Source organism: Typopeltis vanoorti, chromosome 5 (genome assembly GCF_054136105.1).
Source record: "Typopeltis vanoorti isolate ZY-2024b chromosome 5, IOZ_Tvanoo_1.0, whole genome shotgun sequence".
In the NCBI taxonomy this organism is placed as follows: domain Eukaryota; kingdom Metazoa; phylum Arthropoda; class Arachnida; order Uropygi; family Thelyphonidae; genus Typopeltis; species Typopeltis vanoorti.
The window spans coordinates 106,844,755-106,865,944 of NC_143553.1; the positions used below are offsets into that span (position 1 = coordinate 106,844,755).

Here is a 21,190-nt window from a genome sequence, read left to right on the forward strand (position 1 = left end):
GCTAAGATAAAATTGATGACAGAAAGTGTTAATAGCGAGGATGTCCAGGGAAAATGAGTGCACGTTCGAAAGAGAAGGATGGTGTGAAAGAGAGGTACAAATTTTTTTAAAAATCAGTAAAAAAGAAAATGAGTGATTTGAGAACTGTAACAGATTTTAAAAAGGGTGAAAGTGAGGCGAGAGTGATGGAAGGAAACGAAATTGAGAGAATGAATGAAACCAGAAATAGAGTGGCACAGGAATCGAAAGTGGAAAAAATTGAAAAAATGAATGATAGCAAAAGTTGGATGCATATCGGACTGAAAGTATGGAAATACAGAAGGATGAATGAGATTGAAGGTGAGAAAAGGGTGTTGAGAGTTAGAAAATTAGAAAGATTGAATGATAGAGAAAATATAAAGCAAGATTCGGAAGTTGAATTGGATTGGATGAGGCAAGAGATAAAATGGATGCAGAATGAAATTAAGAAAATTCAGGTAAAAACTATTAAAACAAAACATGATGGCACGAAAGAGTTAACGAAAGATGAGCGAGTGGCATTGTATGGCGACTCCATTATTCAAGGTGTGCTGGATGATAGGATCAGTGGCGCAGTCAGGATTTAATCTTGGAGGGGGCCAAGCGCTCAGGATTTAACCTTGGGGGGGGCAGAGTTGAGTAGATGTTTAGCGAATACACACTACACATCGCATATGACCTATAACTGAGCATCTGCAGTGATCGCTAATTCATAAGTAGCACACAACATAAATAAAAAAAATGAATTTTAATTAGGAAAAGTTTTTTGGCAATTTTTCTAGTGTTTTTTCCTTTTTCTTTTTTTTTGGGGGGGTGGGTGCCCGGGACCCTTGTCCCCCCCTCTGGGTGCGCCACTGGATAGGATGCACAAGATATGTTTTCCAGGTGGTAAAATGAGTAGAGTGATTGAGGCATTGGATATGAGGAGGGAGGGAGCGAGCAAAGGAATTGATGATTTTAATAGGTATGAATGATTTTACAGAGGACAATCAGCAGGTAGAATGGATATCAGGAGGCTGCTTAGAAGGATAAAAGAGAATAGTGTGACAGGAAGGGTAGTCAGCATGTTGCCTAGGTATGACAGTGGTGAGATAAGGCAAACAGCAACGATTATGAATGATATGCTGGTTGCAATGTGTGAGGAAACAGGAGTACAGTTTGTTAATGTGTGGAATGAGCTTGAAGGACAAAGTGAACAGTATGGGAGCGATTGACTGCATTTGAGTGGTTATAGTGTGAGTTGCAGGAGGGATTAAAGAGGTGGTTATGAATGAGGAAGTGAGTGGCATGAGTACAGAAAATGGAGACAGGAGAACACAAAGTGAGAAAGGTGGATGCTCCAAGAGGAGGTGAGAGCATGTGTAGACAGGAAATGAATGGAGACCTAGGATTAAGAGAAAACAGTTGGAATTGAAAAGGGTTCTAAAATGAATAAGCAGAAAGGGAAATGGTACCAGTTGAGCATGGAGAGATCATGTTGAGTGAGTGGCATCAGTGGAACTAGTTGTAGATCCAAAAATGAGCTGTTGTGTTTGTATACAAATGCTAGAAGTATAAGAAACAAAGCAGATGAAATGGTTGCACTAATTGCGTCTGTTCACCCAAAGATTGTCATAATAAGTGAGACATGGTTGGAAGAGGACGACACCCTAACAGGAATACAGATGCAAGGGTATGATGTGTTTAGTGAGGATAGAAGAAGTAAAACGGGAGGGGGAGGTGCTATTGATGATAGAGAAAGAGTCATCTCCATACAAAGTAGAGATGCAAGAGGGAAATAGTGCCAGCAGTTTTGAGGCAGTATGGTGTGAGATAGAGGTCAATGGAATCAAATACTTGGTTGGATGTTGTTATAGAACAGGTAATATGGATGGTGGTGATAATGAAATATATAATCAAATTAGCCAAGCAAATAAGAAAAGGGTGATCATTACAGGCAATTTTAATTATGGCAATATAGACTGGAATGATGAGATAGCAACTGGAAGTAAAGAAAATGAGTTTATTGAGCTTTTGAGGGATAACTATCTCAGACAGTATGTAACAGAGGGCACATGAGGATTGAGGGGCTTGGATTTGGTCATCTCATCAGAGGATGTTATTATAAATGAGGTGTCAAATCATCCACCAATTGGTGAGAGTGACCAAGAGGTGATTACCTGGGTGCTGCCAGCAGTGTGAGGTCCTCTATCAGAAAAAGGTATATGTGGAACTACAATGGGAGTGATTATGAAGAGCTTAGGAGATAGCTTGTGGGTGTAGCATGGAATGAGGAGTTAGCTGGAAAAGAGATCAATGCAGCTTGGGGGATTTTCAAAAACTATCTAGTAGATGTAATGTCTAAATGTATTCCAAGGGTGAGAAGGTTAAATAAGGTAGGTGTGGGGTGGATGAATAAAGAGATTAAGCATGCGATACAGAGAAAAAGGGCATTGTGGGGGCAGCATAAGAGAAGTGGAAATAACCAATTCCATGAAGTCTATAAACACCAGGCAAGGAGGGTGACTTGGTTGGTGAGGGTAGTTAAAGAGAGGTATGAACAGCAATTAGCTAATGAAGCCAAAAAAGAATCCTAAGGAGTTCTTTTGATATGTAGCCAGCAAAAGAAAGAATGATTATGGAAGGATGACACTGATTCTAGAAAATGGTATAAAGACAGCTGTTGAGGAATGTGTGATGGAGATACTTAATGGGCAGTTCATAAAGGTCTTTCAATCTTGTGAATGTGACTTCATGGAGAGATTGAGAGCAGTTGATGATGGGGGAGGAGACACTGACTGTAAGTGATCAAGAGGTGTATGGGGAGTTAAGCGAACTAGATGTTAATAAGGCTGTTCGACTAGATAATATATCACCACTTATTCTATAGGAATATGTCAGGGAGTTGACACCTACTTTGACATATTTTTTTAATACGAGTCTTGCACTTGGTCAAGTTCCTAAGGAGGTGGAAGAAGGGCAAGATTGTTCCATTTCATAAAGGAGGTGATTGAATTCAAGCATCAAACTATAGACCTATCTGTGTGTCAGGTGTTGTGATTAAGTTGTTGGAGAAGCTTGTGATAACTAGGATCCAGAATTGGGTTGACAACAATGGTATTATGTTTGATGGACAGCATGGATTTTTCTAAAGGGAGGACATGTTTTAGTAATCTACTTACGTATTACAATAAAGTGAATGCTTTCTTGGACTGAGAAGAAGGATATGCAGTAATATACTTGGATTTTGCAAAGGCTTTTGATAGATTAACTCATGATAGGTTGACACTCAAATTAGAGCAGATGGGATTGGATATTAGATTAGTGCATTGGATTGGAGACTGGCTATCTGATAGGTATCAACAAGTTGTGTATGAGGGTACGATATCCAGGAAAAGGAAAGTAACTAGTGGAGTGCCTCAGGGGGTCTGTTTTAGGGCCATTACTGTTTAACTTGTATATTAATGATATTGGTAAAGATTTGGATGGAGATATTCAGTTGTTTGCAGATGATGCAAAGTTGAGACGACCATAAAGAGTAGTGAAGATGTTGTTGCCTTACAAGAAGACTTGAATAAATTGAGTGATTGGGCACAGCAATAGGATGTGAGTTCAATGTTACAAAATATAAGGTTTTAAAATTTGGAAAACAAAGATGAGATGCAGAATTTATGCTTGATGAGGATATATTCTTGGAGGTGGAGGAAATAAGAGATATGGGGGTAGTGGATAAGGATATAAAATTTAGGGGACACATCGCCAAAATTGTGAAGACAACACAAAGGCTTCTGGGAATGATGTGGAGGACACTGATGTAGAAGTAGGGCGATTCTTGTTCCGTTGTATAAGGCATTGATTAGGCTACACATGGACTATTATGTACAGATTTGGTCACTGGTTTTTCAGAAGGATGAAGCGATGTTGGAAAGGGTCCAAAGGGTCTAATGCAGTTTCTGACCTCGGGAATGTCGAGTATGAGGAAAGATTGAGAAGATGTAATTTGCAGAGTCTGGTGGACAGGAGGAAGAGCGGAGATATGATAGAGACCTACAAGTTGGGAAGGGGTTGTTATAGGATCAATGCTGGAGAGTCCTGAAAATACTTTCAGGCGCAAACTTTGTTTGCACATGCTTGGATAAATGATTAAACTAAATTTATTTGATTCTACAGAGAATAGGCTTTACTGAAGATGACGATGATGAAGTAGAGAGGATCCAGTGATAAGACTGTGGCAAGTCTATAGAATGTTTTTTATGAGAATAGGTTGAAGATTTGTGGGTTACAGAAATTGGTTGACAGGCAGTAAAGGAAGGATATTGATAGAAACATACAGCGGAAATTTTTCGATATAGGACTGGTGTGTGTTTGTTGGAGGAGAAGAACAAAGGGTGATACCTAGAAGTTTTTACTTGGAGAGTGTAGTGAATAAGCGTAATAGCTTACTAGTGTTTTGGGTGTCATATCAATGAATGAGCTCAAAGTAAAGTATGTCAGGTATTGTGTGATCATTGCTTAATGCCTGGCATAATGTTTAGAGCCTCCCTCTATGAATCTATGGCAATGCTTCTTATAATTTTTGCCAGCCCATGTGTACATGAAATATATTTGGTGCACAAGTTTCCAGTCTCAGACTCAATGTGTGTGCTAGCCTGTGCTCACAACAGCAAAAGTTACAAGCCACAAACTCTTAATTTGATACACCTAAAATTGGTGACAATATGATTGTTAAAAGATCTTGTACACAGCATGATAAATATTTCTATAAGAGCAACCTAAATGAATAGTTCTAGAATATGAAATTCTATGCCTAAACTCTACAGAAAATTCTAGGATCTAATGCACTAAAACTGGTCATGTAATATTACTCATATTAGTGTTGCCCCTTTTGTGTTTAGCTATAACCTGTAAAATTGTATGTACTAAATTTTTTCACTTAAATACACTTAGTTACAAAAAGTCATCACTGTTTTTATGGGTTCAGTTGACTGTACAACTGTCTGGACAATAGACACTCTAAACAAATATGCCTCTGCAACTTGCTGACATCAGTATCAGTTTGCCCACAGCACAGGCAAAAAGCAACTAATTAAAGTGTGTTAAGCAGGAATGGGTTATAGCAATGGTTTCCAAACTGTGCACCATGGCATCTCTGCAGTGAAAACTTAGTAGCCATTTTTTCAAATGGCTAATAATGTTTTTAGGACACAAATACTTAGTAAGTAGACGGAGGTTTTTTCACTTGGCTATGCTACCAATTATATATTTGGTTTAATCCTTTATCCAAGTTTAAGTAAACAAAGTTTGTACCGCCTGAAGCATTAGTTTTGACCAGTGGTGTCTGGTGAAAATTTTAAATAGGGGTGCTGCATATACAAAAAAACAAAAAAAAAAACACTTTTTTTTCCTAATCAGTAACGAAATTATTAATAAATAAATTTACATATTAAAAATTGCTTTATTAAAAATATTTCATCCTCACCACAAACAAACACCAATAATAAATGTTTCGTATCAATAGCAATGACAAGTGCAAATGAATATTGGCATTAGATCACAGTGCATTTGTTTCGTGTAACGATAATTGAAAAAATATAATTCTTTTCATATTTTCAACAGTGACACTCGTCATAATTTAGCCTTGTATATATAATAAATAAATAATTATATGTTATTTTAACAAAATAAAATAAGATTTACAAAAAATAGTTCACCAGGCACACGCACCAATAATAAACATTTCATATCTCACAGAAATAAGGCGCATAAGCTTACTAAAAATACACTGCCGTTTGAGCAGTTACAGTTGGGAATGATGTAAAATGCAACGACAAGAGCAAACGAATATCGGCATTAGATCGTAATGCATTTGTTTTGGAATCTAAAGCGTTTAACGAACAATTCCAATTATTAACTATTCGATCAATGTTAAAACGTTGTACTGCATTTATATAATGTTGTAAGCATTGTTATTATTTATAAATATAAACAAAATTTAATTTTTTCATTTTTTCCTTGGAGGTGCTGCAGCGTCGCAGTGCTTATGAACGGGGCTGCCACTGGTTTTAATTAATAAGCAGGACTGTTAGGTATTATTGTCTTGATCTACAGGTGCCATGAAAAAAAAAGTTACAAGTACGATTTTTCATATAATTCGTTTTTATAGTATATGCAAAAATTATTAGCTATAAATTAGAAACTCAGAGAGCAAAAATTTTGTGTGCATGGTTACAAGCCATGTGCACCATTTTTGGCTGGTGTGCAGCTTAGAAGGAACACTGATCTACAAACTCCATGAAGTTGCCCATGCAACAGTCATAATAGTAAGAATAATACTATAATAAGTGTTCAGACATAGGTGTGACTGTTTAGTGTAATTGGTGCAGGATATGTACAGTGACCATAATTTTTTGGAGAAAATAAAGGACAAATCAGAAATTGCTTCATAATAAAAAAAGCAGGTTACATTTATTTGTTTCTCTAAAACTAAAAAGCTTTATAAACATTTATTATAAATATAAGTATAATATATAAGCATTTTAAACAATCATATTATTACTTAAAAAATTTAATTTTGATACTTGTGGGTTGCAGAAACTAGTTGATAGGCGGAAAAGGGGAGATATGATTGAGACATTCAAATTGCTAAAAGGATTCTATAGGATTAATTCAGATGATATTTTCGAGATCAGGACTGGTGGTGGGAGAACTAGGGGACACCCATGGAAGCTGGGCAAGAGCGTGGTTAGCAGGGGTGTTAGAGCTGGGTTCTTTACTTTTAGAGTGGTAAATGAGTGGAATAAGCTGCCAGAGTCTGTTGTGGGTGCTATGACAGTGAGCGAGTTCAAGGCAAGGTATGATAGATACTGTGAGAATGTTGAACAGTTGTGTGAACATGATGTTTAGGGCCTCCCTCAATGAGTCTAAGGACTCCTGGAGTAGCCCGTAGTAATAATAATAATAATAATACTTTTTACAAGAATTAACTTTTTTTAATAAATCAGGTTTGTGTTTTAAAAATTCATAAAACTATATTCAATTCATGTCAAATTTGCATCATTTGGTATAAATGCATGCGTTTAATGTTTCGATTTTTAATTGGATTTTTTCACTGGTTTACATATTGTTAACTAATGAAAATACTCGTTCAATATGGGCATTAGATCGAGGGAGACATAAGCATAATGTTTAGACAGTTGAACTTGGCAAGTGCAAGAAGAATGATTGTTATGGGAGATTTTAACTACAGCAGTATGAGCTGGAAAGAGAAAAATGCATGTAGTAATAAAGGGATTTAATTTCTAGAATTCTTGAAGGACAAATGTCTTAGGCAACATGTAATAGAAAGAACAAGAGGTTCAAGAGTTTTGGATTTAGTCACAGCGTTAGAAGAGTTGATAATAACTGAGATGACATCTCTCTAACCAGTTAGAGAGAGAGTGACCATGTGGTTTTGACTTGGAAGATGAACAGAGATGCAGGAGTATCAAAGTGAATGGAATGTATGTGGAATTATAAGTCAGGTTATTATAATAGTCTAAGAAGTCAACATGGGGAAGTTTCGTGGAGGGAAGAAGGCAAAACTGGAATATGAGAAGAGATTGGCCCAAGATCCAAAGAAAATCCTAGGAACTTTTTTTTTTTTTTTTAGGTAATGTGGCCAGTAGAAGGAGAAATGATTGTGGAAGAATGACATTGTGGGATAAAAATGGGAATAGAGTGATTGATCCAGAGGACATAGTGGAATTGTTCAATGAATACTTTATTGGTTTATTTCATCCTGGAGGATTCAATTTTAATAGTAAAGGGATTGGGCAGGTTCTAGGTTTAGAGGTGCAGGAGGAGAGTGTGTTCCAAATACTGAGTACTCTGGATGTCAGTAAAGATGTGGGACCGGGTGGTATTTCACCATGAGTTTTGAGAGAATGTGCTAAAGAAATGACAGCTCCTTTGACCTGGCTTTTCAATGAAAGTTTGACTACAGGAAAGGTGCCCAGGGAATGGAAGGAAGGTAAGATAGTTGTTTTAAACATAAACAAAATTAAATTTTGTTTATGTTTATAAATAATAACAATGCTTACAACATTATATAAAATTTGTTTTCCTTATTCCCAAATGTTATCTCTTCATTCCAATCCATACTGCCATAATTAAAATTATCCATAATAATTACCCTTCCTTTGTTCACTAATTCAAATTGTTTATACATTTCTTCATCACCAACCTCCACATTTCCAAGTAGATAGCAACATCCAACTAAATATGTCTTCCTCTCAACCTCTATGTTACACTACACTACCTCATGACCATTGCCACAATTTCCCTCTTTTGGCTGGAGAGCAGATACGCTAACCAAGTGGTTAGCGTATCTGCTCTCCAGCTAAAAGGCTATGGGTTTGAATCTTGCTGTGGTCATGGATGTTTGTGATTATCTGTGGATCTGTGGATATATTAGTGGTGGTGGTGGTGAGGTAGATGCCGTTGGTGTACATGATGAAAGTAGTCATAGTTAGCGAAAAGTTGTAGGGTAGATGCCCTCCCACAATGAGGCTTTAAACTCCCTGGAGGTGTTAAGCAATAATAATAATTATTATTATTATTATATAGACTTAATTCCCATGCTATCATCAGCAGAACTTCCCCTCCCTTCTAGCCTTTGCATCCTGCAAAAAAATACTGTATCCTTCCATTTCTATTTCCGTTATGATATCATCTTCATTCAATCATGTTTCACTTATTCCAATGATTTTGGAGTGAATAAACTCAATCAATCAAACTATTTCATCCACCTTATTTCTGATACTTCTGGCATTTGTAAACAAACACAGCAGTTCATTTTTAAGGCTATAACCAGTCCTATCCAAGCCACTTGTTGGTTGTCATTTCCCCACCACACCTGCCCATTCACCTTTATCATCATTTATCACATATATCTGCTCAGTCTCCACTTCCCCACCCACATCTCAATATACTCCATCTTCATACACACATTCACTTTTACTTCCAACATTCAGTCTCCCTATGCCATGTCTCTCTGTCCTCAATAATCTACTTACTTATTACAATAAGGTGGACAAAGGAAATGGATGCACAGTAGTATACTTAGATTTTGCAAATGCTTTTGATAGATTACCACATGATAAGTTGATAGTCAAACTAGAGTGAATGAGGTTGGATACTAGACTAGTGCATTGGATTGGAGACTGGCTATTTGATAGATATCAGCAAGTTGGGTATGTGGGAGTAATGTTACAGAAGAGGAAAGTCACTAGTGGTGTGCCTCGTGTGTCTGTTTTACTGCTATCGCTGTTTAATATCCACATTAATGATAAGGGGAAGATTTGGATGGGGATCAGTAGCATATTTAGGTATAGGCCGTATAGGCTCGGGCCTAGAGCAGCAAATTTTGAGGGGCGGCGGAAATTTCTGGGCTCTCATTTTTGTAATTATATTTATATTACGAATTTACGATATAAATAGGTTATGCATATAAATCAACATGTTCATTAAATATGGGGGGTTGCACTTTCTGCGGGCCTAGGTGCGGGAAATACCTAAATATGCCACTGATGGGGATATTCAGTTATTTGCAGATGATGCAAAATTGGGAAGAACTGTGAGGAGTACACCAGATGTTGTTGCTTTACAAAAAAAAAAGACTTGAATAGACTGAATTAATGAGATCAGTAATGGGCATGTAAGCTCAATGTTGCAAAATGTAAGGTTTTAAAACTTGGGAAACAAAGATGGGATGTAGAATTTATGCTTGGTAGGGATATTTGTTGGAGGTAAAGGGAATAAGAGATCTTGGAGTGATAGTAGATAAGGATCCAAATTTAGAGGGACACATTGCCAAAACTGTGAGGACAACACAAAGAAAGATTCTTGTTACAATGTATAAGGCTTTGATTACGTCACATATGGACTACAGTGCACAGATTTGGTGACCTGGTTTTCAAACGGACAAAGGGATGTTAGAAAGGTCCCAGAGGTGATTGACCAAAGTAGTTTCTCATCTCTGGAATGTTGAATATTGTGGAAAGGTTGAGAAGATGCAATATACAGAATCTTATAGATAGGAGGAAGAGGGATGATATAATAGAGAAGTACAATATGTGTGTAGAGGCTTAAGTGCTGTGAGGACATCATGTTGGAGGCTTAATGGATTTTTTACAACACTCAAAAAGAATTAAAATAGAATTTATTACTTCCTATATTTTGTCCTAGTCACTAGGACATCTACAGGGATTACAAAAACAATTAATGTAACATATACACAAATATCAAACAATACTAAGCCCAACCACGTGGGTGACACTAAAGTCCTATCTAGGTAGAGCGCCCTCTAAGGGCAGTAGTAGGTGGCCTGGAATGTAAGGTGGGAATGTAAGGTGACGAATACCGCCATTAGCTCCTTACATTCAGAGCTCTCCACCGTTCTTAACCCTGAACTTTGGTCGATTCTCTCTGGCATTTGGGAAACTTCCGCACAGAGAGAATTCCAAAAAATAAAAAATAAACACATCAAGAAATATAGCAACTTTGTGAAAAACAAACCACAACCACAAATTCAACCGCTCCAGACAGTAATAAACCTCTCTTCCAAAAGGCTCAACGACGATGCCGTCAGCGCCCTTTGCCTCGGCCGTAATTTTGCCGTCACTCCGAAGGAAGTGCTGGTGCTTGACGTAATGGTGAACATCGAACGGGGAATCGGTCGCTTACCGTCGGAGATAGCTAACAACATCAGACTTGACGTAGCCAACATCCTCGCGTATTCTTCGCTGCCAAAAAGTAATTTATCATATGCCCAACACACGGCTCTCCTGAAACTACGTAAAGAAAAAAGTATCGTCATCACCAGAGCAGATAGGGGTAATGCCACAGTCGTTCTTAATACCAGTGAATACAATCGTAAAATGAACATTATTCTCCGCGATCGCGCTACCTACATCCCGCTAGAACATGACCCCACAAAAACACAAGTTAAGAAACTAAAAATCTTACTCAAAAAAGTATCTTCCTGGCCCCCTGACGTCACGAAAAAACTTAAACCTTTCCGCTCCCCCCCCCCCCCCCGAATATACGGTTTACCAAAAATCCACAAACCCAATTCCCCACTCAGGCCTATAGTAGATGCCACCAATGCACCTTGCTATTGACTATCTAAACAGCTGGCCAACTCTCTGATTCCCCTCACCGGAGGTCCCCTTCCTATATAAAAAACTCGACCCACTTTAAAGCCCTCACAGAAAATTTAACCTTGAATAAGACAGACATATTGGTAAGCTTTGATATCTCCTCTTTGTTTACCAATATTCCCTTAATTGACACCTTATCTCTCTTAGAAAACGTTTTTCCCTTTGACATTAACTCTGGGTATTTCTCTTGGAACAACAAAATCTACAAGCAGATAGAGGGAACTGCCATGGGTTCCCCCTCTCACTCCCCCCTGCCAATTTCTATATGGAAGATTTCGAAAAATGAGCCATAGACTCAGCCCCACTCAAACCTTCTATCTGGCTAAGATATGTAGATGATGTGTTCTCTATTTGGCCTCATGGCCCAGACACGTTAGACTCCTTCCTCAGTCATCTCAGTAGTCTACATCCAAGAATCCAGTTCGCTATGGAAAAGGAAAAGAACAATTGTTTACCCTTCCTAGACACCTTAGTCACACGCCTGACTAATGATACACTTACCTTCACCATATACAGAAAACCCACACACACACAGGCAGATACATTCACAAACTCTCCCACCACCACCCCTCTCAACAATATGGCATTATTAAAACTCTTACCAAGAGAGCCCACAATCTTTGTTCCAGTGGAACCGCCCTCACTACGGAGCTTAACTACATACACAGTACTTTCCTCTCCAATGGCTACAGCGATCACAGTATCAAAAAAATAATCAACTCCTCCCCCATTCCCCGTCCTTCTCGTCAACAAGAATTTAAAAATGCCATCACCATACCCTACATCCGTGGCACATTCGAAAAAATAGCCAAGATACTAAAACAGTACAACCTACACATAGCACATAAGCCCCACTGCAAACTTGCTACCCTTATCCGTTCTACGAAAGATCAGCTCCCTCCTCTCTCTCTGCCTGGAGTTTACAAAGTACCCTGTTCCTGTAAGTTGGCGTACTTTGGACAGACAGGCAGATCAGCATCCATCCGTCTAGAGGAACACAAGTCTTACATCTTCAAACACAACTATGGCCATTCAGGCTTGGCTGACCATGTTTTGGACACCACCCACAGGGTATCATGGAAGAAAACTACCATGCTCCACCACAGCAAATTCAAGAAAGAGAGACTTTTCTTAGAAGCAGCAGCAGCTCTCAAAAACCAACCAAATCTGAATAAATATGGTTGCATTAAGCTTCCGAAGATTTGGGAAACACTCATCACCAGAGTTCCCACCTTACATTCCAGGCCACCTACTATTGCCCTTAGAGGGCGCTCAACCTAGATAGGACTTTAGTGTCACCCATGTGGTTGGGTTTAGTATTGTTTGTTATTTGTGTATATGTTACATTAATTGTTTTTGTAATCCCGTAGATGTCCTAGTGACTAGGACGAAATATAGGAAGTATTAAATTCTATTTTAATTCTTTTTGAGTGTTGTAAAAAATCTATTAAGCCTCCAACATGAAGAGATGTACAAGTTTGGTAAGGGGTTGTTATAAGATCAATGTTGAAGAAGTTTTTCATAAAATGGTGGGAGATCAGTGGAGATCAAGAGGCCATTTCTTGAAACTGTATAAGGAGGTGTGAACAAGGGAGTGAGAGCAGGTTTTTTTGCATGCAGAGTTGTGAATGATTGGAATGCCCTTCCTTAGAGTGTGGTTCCTTCGAGGCAAGGCATGATGAGCCGTGTATATGATAAAGGGACCTCCTAGTAGATGAATCTTTGACTCCATGGGATCTTAGGATGATAATAACAATAATAATAATGTTAGAAAGTTGAGAATGACTACCTTAAATATAGAGCAAGGAATATAGACTGAATTTGTGTGTGTGTGTGTGTGAGAGAGAGAGAGAGAGAGAGAGTGAAACTTATTATCAGAGAATGCACTTGCATTCAAATGCACTTGCATTGAATGAATTTTTTCATGGCTGTTACAGGCAATGTGAAATCTAGAGTGAATGTTCCACAATGAGTCATTGCTTTCTTTGAGTCAAGATAGCAGGAGTAGAAATAGTAATATTAACATAAATTCTTAAATATTACATTAAAGATTTTTTCTAGTATATCAATGCACTCTCAGTTAATTCTTCCAATATTATTAGCTTTGCTATTCCTAAATGAATACAAGTATACGTATAAATACACACACATATATACTAGATATAATACATACTTTGCTAGAAGTCTGAACACCTTTAAATACACTTATAAAGATTAAAATCGAAGCTGTAGCAAGACACAGGAACAACTGCCAGCGAATTGGTCCCATATTATGAATTCCATCTGATTTATCAAGCATAAATATACTACAAGTAAAATGAAAAACAGAAAAAGAAAAGAAAACTGTTTTCTCTTTTGCTAGACATGCAAGTAATACATATAAGATTATCCACTTCTGAGCTAGATACCAGTGAAAACAGAAACTACTATATTAAATTCACTTAGATTCACTTTTTGTATTTGTTGTTCAGTAATTTGGCAAAAATTCATAAGAATTTATTTTTATTTATTTTATTTTAATTTACTAGTAAAACTGAATCTACTTAATGGGAGAGCATGCAAATAGTGCTCTGTAGTAAACAATGTTTTAATTAGTTATTTTATTTAAAAAATGTATTATAGTAATTCTTGAAATATAGCCTGTAACATGCTCTACCAGGTAATGTAATGCTCAGATCTATGAAAGTTGACCTCTGCAAGCAGTGGGAAAAAACTGCCTATTCAACGTGCTTTTAGTCAGTTGTTGCCATTGGACTAATATTTATTATTATTGTAGAAAGTATTTTACCTTGGGTATAATAAATGTTAAAAATACCAAGTATTTTAAACCTGGTTTTACTCCATTTCCCAAGTAAGCAAACAGACAAACAAGTCAAGTTTGCGCAACTTGCAGGTGCAAACTTGACTTGTTTGTCTTGCTTACTTGGGAAATGGAGTAAAACCAGGTTTAAAATTGCTTGTTATTTTTAACAATTATTATTATTATTCAGGCCTCCACGGAGTCAAAAGACTCATCGAGGGGAAGTCCCCCCCCCCTAAAAAATACAAAGTCTTTCATAACACTCCTTAAACTCATTGACCGTTCTCGCTCCCACCACTCCATCAGGCAATGCATTCCACAGTTCAACCACCCTCCACGCAGAGAAACCACTCCTTACCCTCTCTTGCTCACAGTTTCCTTTCATAACTTCCAGGGATAGCCTCTTGTCATCACTCCTTCCCGCTGTTCAACCAAGCAAAAGAACCCCATAGGGTCAACCCTGTAACCACCTCTCGACAGTTTAAAAGTCTCAATCATATCACCTCTCCTTCTTCTATCCACCAAACTCTGCAGCCCACATTCCCTTGGCCGATCCTCATAACTATCCTTGTACAGTCCTGAAACCATCTTTGTCATCCGTCTTTGTATCCTTTCCACAGTTAATTTATCCCCTTCAAATCCTGGGGACCAAATCTGAGAACAATATTCCAAGTATGGTCTGATCAGAGTCTTATACAACGGAATGATAACCCTCTTATCTCTGCAGGTCAGTGTCCTTCTCATAATTGCAGCAATCCTCTGTGTTACCTTTACCACCTTTGCAATATGTCCCCTAAACTTCAGGTTTCTATCAATCATCAACCCAAGATCTCTTGTCTCCCCTACTTCCTCCAGTATAACTCCTCCAACAGAGTATGCAACATCCTATCGATGTTTCCCAAACCTCAAGACCTTACATTTTGCTGCAATAAACTGACCCCCCCCATTTGTTTGCTCATCTATCTAGCTTATTTAAATCCTCTTGCAAGGCTACCACATCTGCACTATTACTAATAATCCTTCCCAGCTTCGCATCATCCGCAAACTGAATAGCCCCTTGCAATCCACTGGCAATGTCATTGATATAAAGGTTAAACAATATAGGTCCTAGTACTGAGCCCTGTGTGACCTCACTTGTAACCCTCTGCCTCCTTGAAACTGCTCCACCATACACAACTCTATGATATCTATCAGACAGCCAATCCTGAATCCACTTGACCATTCTGACATCAAGACCCATGTGCTGCAACTTAAATATCAGCTTATCATGTGGCACCCTGTCAAATGCCTTCGCTAAGTCTAAGAAAATTGCAGTATATGCCTTTCCCTCATCTAATGTTCTTGTAACTTTATTATAAAACGCTTGCATATTGCTAAAACAAGAGCACCCTTTCACAAACCCATGTTGACTCTCACAGATAACATTATCCTCATCTGCCCAATGCTGTATACAGTCTCTCACTACTTTCTCCAATATCTTAACAACTACTGATGACACACAGACTGGCCTATAATTAGACACTTCCAGTCTGTTACCACCCTTATGCAATTGCACTATCTTACCTTCCTTCCATTCCCTGGGCACTTTTGCCGAAGCCAGACTTTCATTGAAAAGCCAGGTTAAAGGCACTGTCAGTTCCCTAGCACATTCTCTCAAAACTTGTGGTGAAATACCATCCAGTTCCAAAGTTTTACTGACATCCAGAGTACTCAGTATCTGAAACACACTCTCCTCCTGTACCTCCAAACCTCGAACTAGCCCTATCCCTCTAGCATTAAAACTGACTCCTCTCAGATGAAATATTCCAATAAACTGTTCATTGAACAATTCCACTATGTCCTCTGCGTCAGTCACTCTATTCCCATTTTTATCACACAATATCATTCTTCCACACTCATTTCTCCTCCTACTGGCCACATAGCTAAAAAATTCCCTAGGATTTTCTTTGGATCTTAGGGCCAATCTCCTCTCATATTCCACTTTCGCTTTCCTTACCACACTAGTGTCACTCTTCTGGCCTGTGACTTATATTCTTCATGCATCTTCTCTTCACCTGTCTAATTATATCTCTTCCATAGCCTCTTTTTCGCATGCAATTCCTGCTTAATTTTGTTTGTCATCCACTTTACTCCAAATTGTGTCCTCTTCTTCACTTGTGGTATACAACTTACCATTGCTGCTAACAAATATTCTTTCACAATTTCCCACGCACTAATGATATCCCGGCCTTCCAATTCCTCCCTCCACAAAACTTCTCCAAGTTGACGTCTAAGACTATTATAATCACCTGCATTATAATTCCAAATGCGTTCCTGTCTCTTGGATACTACTGCATGTCTAATCATTTTCCAAGTCAAAACCATACGGTCACTCTCTCCATCTGGTGGGAGAGATGTCAACTCAGTTATCAACTCTTCTGATGCTATAACCAAATCCAAAACTTTTGAACCTCTTGTTCCCTCTGTTACATGTTGCCTAAGACATTTGTCCCTCAAGAATTCTTGAAATTCCATTCCCTATTGCTACATGCCTCTTCCTCTCTCCAATTTATACTACTGTAGTTAAAATCTCCCATAACAATCATTCTTCTTGCACTTGCCAAACTTAGCTGTCTAAACATCTCCTGGTCCCCAACCTCTGTGCTCCTGGGTCTGTAGCAACACCCCACTAAATATCCTGTCTTGCCTACCTCTACCTCAGACCGTACGCTCTCAAAATCATGTCTCACTTCTTTCCAAAGCCTCCACTCTTAGAGGATATAGGTCATCACTTATCGTAAGCAGTACCCCACCACCACCACGCTTTCCCCTCCTATCCTGACGAAAAATTCTATACCCAGCGACTTCTACTCTTGTTGTTATATCCCCTTCTATCAACCACGTCTCAGTGATCCCAATAATTTTTGGCCAGGCTGATGCTATCTGTGCCACCAATTCCTCTCCCTTATTCCGGATACTCCTGGCATTAGTATAAAGCATATAAATGCCACTGATTCTATACCCAGCATTATTCCTTCTAGACTCCACTGGGCTCGGTGTTACCTGCCATCGTCTCCCTTCTCCAAAGTATCCATTCTCACACCTCTGCTATCATCCTCCCTGGGAACACTGACTCATTCAGAACAGCAATCTCGCCAGATGCCTACATCCTTTCTTATTCAAATGTAAGCAGTCTCTCGCATACAATTCCTCTCTTTCCTCAAATGCACTCCAAGCATCCACATATACCAGTCCTCTCTTGTCACACATTCTCGCTATTATGCCATTCAATATCACCGCTCTTCTGCTCAGCTCATCATTATCATATCTAGGCAACACGAACACTATTTTTTCCTCTCTCTGTCCTCCTCCTCCGTATAGCGTCAAGCAAAAATCTCATATCTCTCACTGCCCAACTTACATTACCACTCAAGTCATTCGTTCCTACCATCACAATCATCTCATCCACCCTTTCACCTCTCTTAATTGCCATACCCATCCTTTCTATTGTTCCTCCTGGCAAACACTCCTCACGCATCCTATCTTGAACACCACGGATCATTGAGTCGCCATACATCATACCTCTTACCATTCCCTCTCTCCTATTGTTTCCATTCTCTTCTCTTCTTTCATTCCCATAGGCCTCTCTCATTCCCTCTCCTCAATATATACAAGGTGAGTACCTAGAACAAAGAATAGGATTAACTTTAGCTCAAAACTCTATCTAATATAATGGCAGGCCACTGTAAAGTTTGTGAAGAGACATGTATTGATATTGTGCAGATAAATGCAAAAGTAGTTATCATTTTTACTGTGCTGGTCTCAGTGAAAGCCAATTTAAAAACGCTCTCTAAAGACAGAAAACAAAGCTGAAAATGCACTTCATGCAAATTCGGCAAACAACAAAGACATGCTCAGTGTTCCAACTCTGTTCCATGATGAAAAGCTTTCCAGTGCTATAATGAAGATGATATTGAGGCTATACATCGTATTCCTAGTACACATAACAGAGCATTTAAAATTTAAAAGTAAAGTGATCAGAGACAAATGGCTGGATGGATACAAAAATATCAATAGACTAAGCACAACTGATATATGTGACAATTTTAAGGATATCAAAATATATCTAAATGAGTACTTGATCTAGAAACCTAAAACATCTTCTGTTTATTGGAAAAAAAGATTATTATTATTATGTGACACCTCAAGGGAGTCCAGACTCATCAAGGGAGGGCACCTACTCTACAACTCATTGGCTTCACCATTCTATCCACCAACTACAATGAACTGCAACTATCATCATCTACACCAATGCCATCTACTGCCCACCACTAGTATTTTCACAATCACAAACATCCATGACCTTGGGGGATTCGAATATGCAGCCTTTTGGCAGGAGAGTAGATATGCTAACCACTCGGCCAACCAGGCTGGCAAAATGTAAAGAGGTACACTACAAATATCTCTGGATCAAACAAGGCAAACTTTTCATGAGAACAGACGATACATCAAAAATATGGCAGATCAGGTGCAAAGAAGACTTATGTAAACTCTGAGAAAACAGTGAGAGTTATAACAGACTCATGAACAATAATGAGAGATGAGTATAACTGTGAGGTCACTTTTCATAAATGTGTAATATGTCATGATTCAGTAGAATTAATAAACTTTTTATTCTCAGACACTAAGTACCTTGAATATTTTGCATATAAATATAAGAAGTATTCGAGATAAATTAGAACACACAGAATTACTACTAGGCAATTTAAACTATTGGATAGATGTTCTGATATTAACAGAAATCTGAATTAAAGATGATGAAATTGATATGTACCATTTAAGCGGATTTAAAAATTATTATCAATGTAGAAATTATAACAAATCTGGAGGTGTAATTATCTTTATTTGAAATTCCATATCTGTTAATAACTTTACTAACTTAAAAATGAAAACAGCTGAAAATGTCAATTTATATTTAGACCATCATAATAAATATATAATGGCTGTATATAGGTTGTGCACATTGCTACACAGAGTCCAACTTGATACAAGAACTCGAGTGTAGTCTAGATGAGATCAGAAGTGACAATGTTCTTATAATTGGGGATATGAATACTGACTTGCTGAAGAATAACAGTGCTCCTGTCAAGATTAACTAGATTTACTTGACATGAATGGACTTGGACAATATGTTAATGTCCCCACGAGAGAATTCAATGGTGGTAGAACATGCCTAGATCGTGTATTCGGGAGAACTTTAAGTGGGAACGAAATCCAAAATGCACCAACTTCTCGTGGATCACTTTCCAATTGTACAGCACAGAAATAGTACAACCAAAACCATCCCCTACACAACAATTGATACCAGCAAATTGAAGTGTAACTTGAGCACTTCTCTAAATCCACCACTAAAACTACCCCGTCAAAATTGCACTCCCTAGAGAACTGATAACTCCATATATATTTTCCCCACTCGTGAAAACGAAATCAAAAGTCTTATACTAGCCTAAAAACAACCAAGACTTCAAGATCCGATGGCATTAATACTAGCATTGTGAAAGAATGCCAAATGTGCATTATGAACCCCTAATGTCGTTTTTAATGTATTACAGATGACAGACAGATTTCCATCAGATTTTAAGAAGGCCGTAGTTGTACCAACTTACAAAAAATGGAAACAAAAAAAACTTGAGAAATTACAGAACAATCTCTCTTCTACCGGTCTTTTCTAAAATATTAGAAAAATTGGTACCAGTGTAAAATTAGACTCATGAAATTTTTGGACAAAAACAACTTCTTTTCAAAGAATCAATTCGAGTTCAGGCAAAAGAAACTTACCACAGAACATGCTTTACTGAACTTTACAAACACAGTTTCTACATCCCTAGATCAACATAAACTAACATTAGCAGTATTTTTAGATACACACACAAAGCTTTTTACACTGTGTCACATGACATTTTATTAAAAAAATTAGAAGTACAGTAACAGGAATACGAGGTACTGTCCTAAACTGGTTCAAAAACTACTTAAATGCTAGATCACAAATTGTAAAAATAAACAACGCCTATCCAAAAATTGTTGGAATAAGTGAGACATGGTTGGATGAGGATGATATCTTGACGGGAATAGCGATAGAAGGATATGATGGGTTTCGTGAGGATAGAAAGGATAAAAAGGGAGGGGGGAGTACTACTGATGATAGAGAAAGAGTTATGTCCATACAAAGTAGAGATACAAGAGGGAAATAGTGCCATTGCTTTTGAGGCAGTATGGTGTGAGACAGAAGTGAATAGAATGAAATACTTAGTTGAATGTTGTTATAGACCTGGTAATGTGAATGGTACTGACTATGAAATGTATAAAACAAGAATACATACGAGAATTCCAGACAATTGCCATCTGCAAATTTAAGTGGAAAAATTGTTTTCCGCTTAAGCTTTTCAGACATAGATATTTATATAAGAGAAATGATAATTACCAATTCCATGAGGATTACAAAGGACAGGGTGACTTGGTTGGTAAGGGTAGCAAAAGTGAAGTATGAGCAGAGTTAGCTAATGAAGCCAAAAAGAATCCTAGGGAGTTCTTTTGCTATGCAGCCTGCAAAAAAAAAAAAAAAAAAAAAAAAAAAAAAAAAAAAATATGGAAGGATGGCATTGATTGGAGAAAATGATATAAGGGCAACTGCTATGGAAAATGTAGTGGAGATACTTAATGAGCAGTTCATAAAGGTCTTTCATTCTTGTGAATGTGGCATCATGGAGAAATCGAGAGCAGTTGATGATGTAGATGAGAGACTGACTGTAAGTGAGCAAGAGGTCTGCAGGGAGTTGAGCTTAATAAGGCTGTGGGACTTGATAATATATCACCATGTATTCTGACGGATTGTGCCAGAGAGTAGCCATCTGCCTTGACATATTTTTTATATGATTCTTGCACTGCATTGAGTTCCAAAGAAGTGGAAGGAGGGCAAGATTATGCAGCTTCATAAAGGAAGTGATAGAACTCAGGCATCAAATTATAGGCCTATCTGTATGTGTCAGGTGTTGTGGTTAAGTTCTTGGAAAAGTTTGTGAGAACTAGTATCTCAAAGTGAGTTGACAACAATGGTATTATCTTTGATGGATAGCATGAATTTGTTAAAGGGAGGTCATGTTTTAGTAATCTACTTACTTATTACAATAGGTGACAGCTTCGTTGGACAGGGGAGAGG

The 21,190-nt window shown here is 38.0% G+C and overlaps 1 protein-coding gene across 5 annotated transcripts in view; it reads right to left on the reverse strand.

Moving 5' to 3' along the window:
- Positions 1-21,190, reverse strand: part of LOC150106709 (sodium- and chloride-dependent glycine transporter 2-like) — a 626,004-nt gene that overhangs the window by 392,871 nt on the left and 211,943 nt on the right. For all 5 annotated transcript variants that reach the window (XM_090393293.1, XM_090393295.1, XM_090393296.1 and 2 more), the window contains one exon: positions 13,369-13,501. In XM_090393293.1, coding sequence (XP_090249419.1) covers positions 13,369-13,501 — 133 coding nt within the window. The remainder of the gene's footprint in view (positions 1-13,368; positions 13,502-21,190) is intronic.